Raw genomic sequence first — 9,273 nt, 5'->3', positions numbered from 1 at the left:
GAGAGGCGGTTGGGACTCCGGTGATGAATCGATAATCGCGGGAGCTGAAGCGGGAGCGGAGGCGGCTTCCATCCACCCCCCTTGTCCTCTCGCGCTCTCAACCCCTCTCATCACTCCCGCCGCGAGTCTCGGGCCCTCCGTCTCCCCTCGCCTCTCCCCGGGGGGGGCCTCAGGGAGCGCTCGGACTCCACAGCAGGTGACCCCCCCCCTTCCCGTCTTTAACTCTTGTGACCCCCCCACACACCGTCCCATCCGCTCCGCTCTCTCTCTCCTCCTCTCTCCCCTCTAGCTTGCAGGACGTGGCCGCCCGTGGGGGTTAGAGAGGGGATCGGCCTGCCGGGGGTGGCGAGGGGATCCGGGAGAGCTCTGGGGTTTGTTGTGCAAAGGGGATCGATCTGCCAGGGGCCAGGGGTCAGGGTTGAGTTTAAAGTTTCTCCCCCGAGTGACAGAATTAGACTCGGGGTGATCGGTAGACCGAGGGTTTAAAGTAAAACTTATAGTCAGGGTTCAGGTTAAACTTGAGTGAGGACGACAGAGCGTCAACATTCCACAAGTGTTGTTTGTGAGCACCTATTAAGGTGGGAAAGGGCTCACGAAGTGTGTGGACGCACCGTGCCTCGGCCGTATTTGTCTCCCCTGTGCGAATGTTCCCACACCGCGCCAGATAATCGTTTAGATACACGCCACTGATTCACGCGGTTGGCTACGTGCGGTGCGAAATAAATTCTAGGTCCATACCTTGAGTGGGAATCGAACTTCGTTGCGAAATGCGTGAACCACTGCGCCCCCCACCACCACACCGACCCCCACAACATACAAAGATCCCCCGTGTAGCCTGAACAGATTGATGGGGCAAGTGCTGTTAGCGAGCACCTATGAAGGCCGGAACGGCACACGAGGGGGTAGGTGGCCAGCACCACGCCCGACCTCCTTTGTCTCCCTAGTGGCAATGTTTACACACCGCACCAGGTACTTATTTGCGGCTGAGTCGACCTAGGGGAGGCCCAGGACCGGTTCAGATATAATCGTCACTGGTGTTGGCCGTGAGCGGGAATCGATCCCGAGTCACCAAGTTCATAGCACAGCGCGCTAACCGCTACACTACCGCTCCCCACAGACACACACACACACACAGACAAAAAAGACAAAGATCCCCGTATAGCCTTAACAGACTGTAGGGGCAAGTGCTGTTAGCGAGCACCTATGAAGGCCGGAACGGTACACGAGGGGGTGGGTGGCCAGCACCACGCCCGACCGCCTTTGTCTCCCCAGTGGCAATGTTTTTATCCACCGCACTAGGTACTCATTCGAGGCTGAGTCGACCTAGGGGAGGCCCGGGACCGGTTCAGATAATCGTCACTGGTGTTGGCCGTGAGCGGGAATCGAACCCGGGTCGCCAGGTTCATAGCACAGCACGCTAACCGCTACACTATCGCTCCCCACAGACACACACACACAGACACATACACACACACAGACACACAGACAGACAGACACACAGACAGACAGACACACAGACAGACACACAGACAGACACACAGACAGACACACAGACACACACAGACAGACACACATTGTGATCACAGCCTCCCCTGCCCTCGTCTCCTCCCCACGCCGTGCCGGTTGCCAAGACGCCCCAAGTTTAAAACAAATCAAAACCGAAAAAAACCCTAAACCGGTTTACGCGTGAGTGAAGACTGCGGTGCAAGGAACGGAAGAGGCATCTCAGACTTGGCCCAGGCCCATGAGTTGGTCGTGGGGTTGGTCCAAGGTTCGAGTCCATGACTTTGCTGCTTCTGATTTTTGATCCTGGACTTAAGTCCAGAGATTGATTTTGGGTCAAATGTCACGATTGCCTCGCAGTTCCAATGCAGCGACTCGACCCCAGGTTTTACCGAGGGTGTTTGAGTCCCAGGGCAGGTATGTACACCAACTCGTATCAAGGTTTCAAACAAGACACCAACTTTGTGAAAAGTTGAACGGCCGGAGGGCACATGCACAAAAAGTGCATTGTGGTCCTGTTATACTGGTAGGAACCTCCTGGTTACTACACCAGCCCACAGGGGATTATTGTGTCCGTCCGTCGTGCATCCAAAAATGGGAGGGGCTGGGTGGGGAGGGTGGGGAGGGTGGGGCTGGGTGGGGAGGGGAGGGTGGGAGGGGCTGGATGGAGAGTGGGGAGGGGCTGGGTGGGGAGGGTGGGGGGTGTGGCTGGGTGGGGAGGGGCTGGTCACCCCGTGGTGCCCTTATAAAACTCAACGTTTAACCTACTCACGCCGGCTTGTGCCCGCCCTCAGTCGGGCATATTTGCGAAATACACCACGTGGTGCCGCCGTTGACCCTGGCCATTGACCGAGCAACCCAACGTTCCTACCAGCTCCCTCCGCAGGAATGTGTTATTAAGTGGCCATCAAATTACGTTCGAGCAATTGTGACTGGTTGATAGCAGCAGCAGTGATAATGATACGGTCATAGACAACTCAGAACCTGTTTCAGCATCACGGGGACTCATCAGCGCAGTAGAGTCAGCAAATTCTGTCTCCGGGAACCGTAAATGTTGAAGGTCTTCACTTCCACTCTCTGGGGCCCATGAGCTTGGCCAATGGCACCAGTAAGCGCGTCTGCAAATGACGAGAACCCCCCTCCCACCCATGATAACAGAATAATAGTGTCGTGCAGGCTGGAATGTGCAGTGCATACCTACGGGCTACAGTATCTGCCCATGGATTGTGATAATGATGCAGGCTGGAAAAAATACACACGCTTCAAACAACACGCAAGCACACTGCCTTTGAGCATTGTGCATCAGCATTCCCAGAAGACGTGCAGTGTGGTCCTCTTGTCATAGCTGACGACCAAAATACATCTGAGAAAAATGTGTACAGGTCCTGACCCCAAATCTGGCATCCAGCGGTGGGCTGTACCACTCGAGTCTGTTGTGGGGGGGGAGCACGCACCCCCCCCCCCACGTGCCCTGAATCGCTTGCACTGCCCCCCCCCCGCCACAACCCACGACAAGGCAACGGACCCTACCCCATCTCTCACTCCAGATTGAACCACACCACAGGAGCCGTGGCGTACGAAGACTACGGAAGCAGAGGGAGCGCCCAAGCACCGAACAATGGCCTCGCTCCGTCGGAGATCCCCCCTGCGTTTGTGCGACTTGGGCTCGCCCGGGCATGCCCTGAGCAGTCAGGTGAAAACGCATGGGTTTCTTGATTGAGTGCAGAAGCAGACTGCTTACTTATTTTGTTAAATTCTCCACAACAGCACGAATTATTGTTCTGTGTTATGTAATTTATAGTTTTGAATCAGTGCCAATATCTAACAGCGATGAGCCTTGCCTATAAACATGTTGGCAGTCCACCAGCATTTGTTTGAAGCAAAGCATGACTGCTGATGAGACACTCAACGTCGAAGCCGGTCCAGGGTTTTGCTTGCGTTGAACCATTGCTGCTGAAATGATGCACTCCCACACCGAAGGCCGTGTGGCTGATGAGATGTGTAAAAAATACTTTGATATTTTGTATATGTGGAGAGAGGGATATTTGACCTAGGCGTATTGTCGTCTTATGTATTTATGATAAATCCAAATCATAGCACAAATACATTTTTATAGGAATGTGCAGCCCTTTGTCAATCCACCCCTGCCACCAGGTCACGCGGTGGGTGGCTCATGAGACCGACAATTGAAACTGGTCCCGAGCTTTTCTGCGTCAACAAATTCCGCTTAGAAAAACATTGATGTGCGAGGCCAATAGGCTGATGGAGTTAATACAAACAGCAGTCCTTATGTCGATCCACTGTTGGATGAGGGATTCCCAGCACCATGCAGGCCATGGGGGGTTGTTTGACCATACTTCACCGCGCTTGGTTGGTTAAGGGAATGGGTTTGGCTATATCAATCACCTATGATATTAACCGCAGGAATCGAAATCAGGCAAACCCCCATAGATGGGGCAAAGCCTGGTGATCCGGGACACCCTCGTGATCCGGACAGCCTCGTCATACCAGCGAAAAACTGTTGAAATAAATAAAAAGTAGATTTACACTTAGCCAAGGATAACTGGACTCCTGGAGCAATAACAATTTAGTATTGCTGCGTACTTGAAATTGCGTGGCCCGCCTTTGGCATGTCCGGAGTATAACGTGGTATTTTTGGGCGACCCGTCAAAAAGAAATCACGTAAATTTTGATGCAATTGAAACTGTCCAACGCGGAGCTCACGAATGCAACGGTGTGCAGAGTAACGCTGCCGTGTGGGCCGGCCACGTTTCTTCGCCGCTCTGAAATGGAGCGCAGCAGCGCAGTGCCAGCCTGGGGCAAGACCGCGCAGCCACCGCTCCAGAATCGGATGTCGTCGTGCGAACCATAGTTGGCTTGTGGTTTAGTCGGCCGATTCCGTTCAGTCAAAGGTTTTTGATGTAGCTTGTTATGGGTTTAAAAATATATATACATATGTAAATTAAAAAATATATACATATGTAAATTAAATCGAATTGCACACTCTTAATTGGGGATTTGAAATTAACTTTTTTGAAGAATCGTACGCAGCTGGGTACCCCACCTCTGAATTATCCCAGGTTCTCAGGGAAAAGTTGCCATAATCATAATGTTTTATCATTATGGGCCAACGTGGGCTCAATGTTGGCATGTGGTATGTTTTTAGCTATGGGAAGAAACCGGAGAACACGGAGGAAACCTATGCGGAACAGGGGCAGAATGAACAAACTGCACACATTCAGGAATCAAACCCAAGTCCTTCCTGCTGTGAGGCTCCAGTGTTACCACAATCATGAGATCAACAGTGATAACAATAGGACTGTCAGTGGCACGGTTTTAAAGGGGCGCTGTTCATCCTCCGCCAGATCGGACTGGAGCCACGGCGGCCCTTCGGCTCCACTCCCACGACGCACTGCGACTACGACGTCGGCATGGGCAGGTAACGGCCGCACGCCTCACCGCGCATGCGACGCGCAGAACCACACTCGGCTTCGAACGCGATCGCGAAGTGAAGGCGCCCCGCCCGCAGGCGCAGCCGCCTCGGTGACACCGCGCTGGGGGCCCCCTTCACGACGGGCCTCACCTCCGCGACGGGACCCACCTCCTCACCGGGGCTCCACGACTCCGCTCCGTACGACACCTCGCCCGTGAGGCTCCATCGCACCTCGCCCGCGAGGACCTTCGTGTCGGGGCCCGCCTCCTCCGCGAGGGGCCTCCGCGACGGCCCCTCGCCCGCGAGGCCCGGCCCCCCTTCGGGCCTGAGCGAGACCCCCCCGCTCAAGGTGGCGCGGAGCTCCACGGGGGGGTATCCCTCGACCCCGCCGATGCTCCCCGCCGCGGAGTCGGGCCCCGTCGCAGAGGAGGGCGGCTCCACCCTGGAGGTGTGGGCCCTGCGGGGGTCGCTGACCCAGAGCGAGCGGCGGCGGGGCCTGCTGGCGGACAGCCTACGGGAGGCTTGCGGTGCCCTCGCCGAGCAGGCGAGCCGCCTGCAGCGGCGGCAGGCCGAGCTCACGGACAGCCGCGCCACCGTGGAGGAGCTCACCGTGCGGCAGAAGGTACGGCGAGCCCATGACACTCACCACTGAGACGCTCGTCACTGATAGCCTCGCCACTGAGACGCTCGCCACTGAGGCGCTCACTACTGAGACACCACTGAGACACTCGCCACTGAGACACTCGCCACTGAGACACTCACAACTGAGACACTCGCCACTGAGACACTCACCGCTGAGACACTCGCCACTGAGACACTCGCCACTGAGACACTCGCCACTGAGACACTCACAACTGAGACATTCACCACTGAGACAATCACCACTGAGACGGTCACCACTGAGACGGTCACCACAGAGAAACTCACCACTGAGACACTCGCCACTGAGACACTCGCTACTGAGACACTCACAACTGAGACACTCGCCACTGAGACACTCACCGCTGAGACACCACTGAGACGCTCACCACCTGAGACACCACTGAGATGCTCACCACCTGAGACACCACCGAGACACTTGCCACTGAGACACCACTGGGACGCTCGCCACTGAGACTCTCGCCACTGAGACACTCACCAGGGACACACAGGCTCCGCTGGGACACTCATTGAGGGGGTCACCAGGGTCACGTGGGTGCCAGCGGGCACGCGCCAGGGGTGGTACGAGCAGTCGCGTAGTGTGGTTGGCATGGGCCCTGAGCAACAAATGAATCGGCGCCCACCCCCCCATTCAGTCAGTTTCCTACCGCTTCATAGCCCGTTGCTGGCCGAGCGCTGGGCGACGTCGCCGCGCGTGGTTGTGGCTGTGAGCGTGATGGCACAAGCGGCCTCCCTTCCCCGGGTATGCGCTTGCAGTATCTGGAGAGCAGCATCGCGGCGCTGGAGAAGGAGCGCAAGCAGCTGGGCGCGGGCGCCGGCACGCACCAGCGAGGCCTACAGGAGAGGTGAGGCCCGCGCGGGTCGCTCCCCTTCTTGACCACTGCTACTACCGCGGTGACGGTTCCCGTGAATTTCTATCGTTGATTCCTCCGCCCGCGTTGAGGACTCGGTCTACAAGCCACGGCGTTCAACCACAACACCGCAAATTACAACATTCTCACCGACTCACTAACTCACGCACTCACCACACCGCAGGTCACCTCACACTGCTCCACTGTGGAATTACCTCTCCCATCATTGTCTCTCTCCCTCCAAGCTCTTACAAGAATAACCTTGCTCAATTCAAGAAAGGCATTACACTCTCATCGATCAAACCTTTGACAGTGCTGTTGGTTGCTGGTCGCTTTGTGTTTTGGATCTTTTGGTCTGCGCTCGGCAAACTGTGCTAAAACAACTCTTTGTTTCTTTCGGTAAAGTCACGTAGAAATAAAATAAAATAAATAATATAATACGACGTTTCGATTGCAACACAAGCAACCGTCATCAGGTATGAATGAATGAGAAAACAAACCTAGTAAACTTAGAAATATAATGCAATGCAACACAGAGAGTCGGCTAACACAACAGTTAACACTTTACCTGGTTGATTACGCTCGTCCAAAGATTGCTAAATTTGAGAGAGAGAAAAAGCACAGACACGGAGACACATAGAGAGACACACAAGCAGAGAGAGAAACACAAGCAGAGAGAGACGCACACAGAGACACACAGAGAGAGACACACAGAGAAACAACGACTCTGTGACGGGGCATTATATAGAGAAATTAGCATGTCAATGAGAGCGGCCGGAGGAGAGAAATTGGCAAACGCTTGAAGGAAGAAAGTGACGTTAATAGTCGCTCGCCGACAACCCCAGGGTGCGGCGCCTGGAGGAGCAGATATCGGACGCGCGGTCGTCGTTGGACGAGGTTGCCACGGAGACGAGGCGGCGGCGCTCGCTGGAGAGGGTGCGTCTCGACGCGCAGGCGCTGGGGCGGGCCCGCACGGTACGGGGGACACACGCACAGATACACACCTGCATGGGATGGCACGCACGGGCGCGCAAGGGTATACACGCCGCCTTCTCGTGCTGCGTGCACGGCCCGACAGCCTGTGCTGGCCTTTGTGTCTCTGCGCGAGTTGAGTGTTGGGTGGGCCACCCCGTGCCGCAGGGCCCCTGGCCGGGCGCCAGCCCCTCGCGCTGCTCCGTCGGCCCCCTGCTAAGCGCCAGCGGAGCCGTCACCCCGCTCGGTTGCCCCCACGGCTGCGCCGGCGTGGCGAGCCCCCCTCACTTGGCGAGCCCCCCTCACTTGGCGAGCCCCGCTCACCTGGCGAACGGGCTGGCGAGCGGGCGACTGGCGGAGGACGCGTGGGTGAGGAGGACTCTGATGACGCAGCTGGACGAGCTCAAGGCCGAGCGGCAAACGTCGGCGCGGGTGAGGGTTCCGACGTGTGTCAGTGAGTGTCTCTCCGTGTGCGCGTGGGGAGCGGAGGTGCACTAGTTAGCGTGCTGCGCTACGAGCCCAGTGATCTGAGTTCGATTTCCGATTATCTGAACCGTTACCTGGACCTCCCCTTAGGTCGATTCAGCCTCAAATGAGTAATTGGGGTGAGGTGTGAACATTGGGCGTGAGGTTGCCCACACCACCCCTGCAGGCCTTCATAGGTGCTCGCGAAACTGCACTTACCCCAACAGTATGTCCAGGCTATACGGGGATGCACGTGTGTCCCCCTGCGTCTCGGTGTATCTCTACACATAACGTTTATTCATGTTTAGTTGCAAATATATGCATATGTAGTGTCGTTCATGCAAAGAGCATCTCTCATAATCGCCGATGTACCACAGAAGAGCTGGAATTCAGCACCTAAACAATGAGCCGGCGCTATCAACACATTTCCCAAGCTCTGCGGTCCTCTGCATATTAAGATGTTTTCAGCCAATTGTGCGTGCACGGGGGGCAACACTTTATCCCATAAAGAAGGGCAGGTGCACCGCCTCCTGGCGAGCCAAGGTTGGGCACCTGCTCCACGCCCACTTGCTTTCACCATCTCTCGTGGTTTCGCGTCTCGTCGCTGCACACAAGCTGATCTCGCCGCTCCTTCTCCGTGACGGACGTGTCCCCTCCGGCGTGTCTTGAGCGGTGCACCTAGCCTGGCACAAAACGCGTTGTCCCCCCACCACGCAGGAGAAGGAGCAGCTGTCGTCGCGAGTTCGCGCACTGGAGGAGGCGTCCGCAGGGCTGCAGACGCGGGTTGGGGCGGCCGAGGGAGAGAGGGACCGGCTGAAGCAGGTGTGGGGTGCCCGCTCAACCACTCGCTTGACCGCTCAGGCGCTCGCGCAACCGCTCGCTCAACCACTCTCTCAACCGCTCGCTTGATCGCTCACTCAACCGCTCGCTCGACCGCTCGGTCGCCCCCTCAACCGCTCGCTCGACCGCTCACTTAACTGTTCGCTAGCTCAACTACTCGCTCGCTTCCCCCCTCGACCACCCACTTACCGCAGCCCTCTTGGGCTCCACTCTCGTCCAATCGGCGGTTGTTCCGCCGCTCGTCCACGCCACCATCCTCGCTTCTGCGCTGTCCTCGTGTCCGTGCTAAGCCAACGCTGCTGCTGCTGCGCCCCCGCCCGCTCCCCCATTGCCCCCCCCCCCCACCCCGTAGGAGAGGGACGAGCTGAGCAAGCGAGCCGAGACGCTGGCGCACGACGCGGAGTCGGGGGCGCGGCAAAAGTCCGGGCTGGAGGCAGAGCTCGCGGAGAAGGCCGCGGAGCTGGCGAGGGTGAAGGGTCGCGCGGAACGAGTGGAGGAGGAGAGGGCCCGCGCCGTGGAGGAGCTGCGAGCATTGCAGACGGTACCCAC

The 9,273-nt window shown here is 57.2% G+C and overlaps 1 protein-coding gene across 1 annotated transcript in view; it reads left to right on the top strand.

The window, feature by feature from the left end:
* LOC116942093 (uncharacterized) overlaps positions 1–9,273 on the top strand; it is an 11,352-nt gene continuing 2,079 nt past the window's right edge. The window contains exons 1-9 of the mRNA XM_032953667.2: positions 1–196; positions 3,051–3,196; positions 4,869–4,942; positions 5,033–5,558; positions 6,353–6,441; positions 7,293–7,422; positions 7,588–7,851; positions 8,602–8,706; positions 9,077–9,265. Coding sequence (XP_032809558.2) covers positions 3,122–3,196; positions 4,869–4,942; positions 5,033–5,558; positions 6,353–6,441; positions 7,293–7,422; positions 7,588–7,851; positions 8,602–8,706; positions 9,077–9,265 — 1,452 coding nt within the window. The 5' untranslated portion in view covers positions 1–196; positions 3,051–3,121. The remainder of the gene's footprint in view (positions 197–3,050; positions 3,197–4,868; positions 4,943–5,032; positions 5,559–6,352; positions 6,442–7,292; positions 7,423–7,587; positions 7,852–8,601; positions 8,707–9,076; positions 9,266–9,273) is intronic.

The sequence above is a fragment of the Petromyzon marinus genome, chromosome 13 (genome assembly GCF_048934315.1).
Source record: "Petromyzon marinus isolate PM22_M1 ecotype Great Lakes invasive population chromosome 13, UKy_Petmar_22M1.pri1.0, whole genome shotgun sequence".
NCBI lineage: Eukaryota > Metazoa > Chordata > Hyperoartia > Petromyzontiformes > Petromyzontidae > Petromyzon > Petromyzon marinus.
The sequence above is the reverse complement of the archived record's forward strand: the minus strand, read 5'-3'. Positions and strand labels throughout refer to the sequence as shown.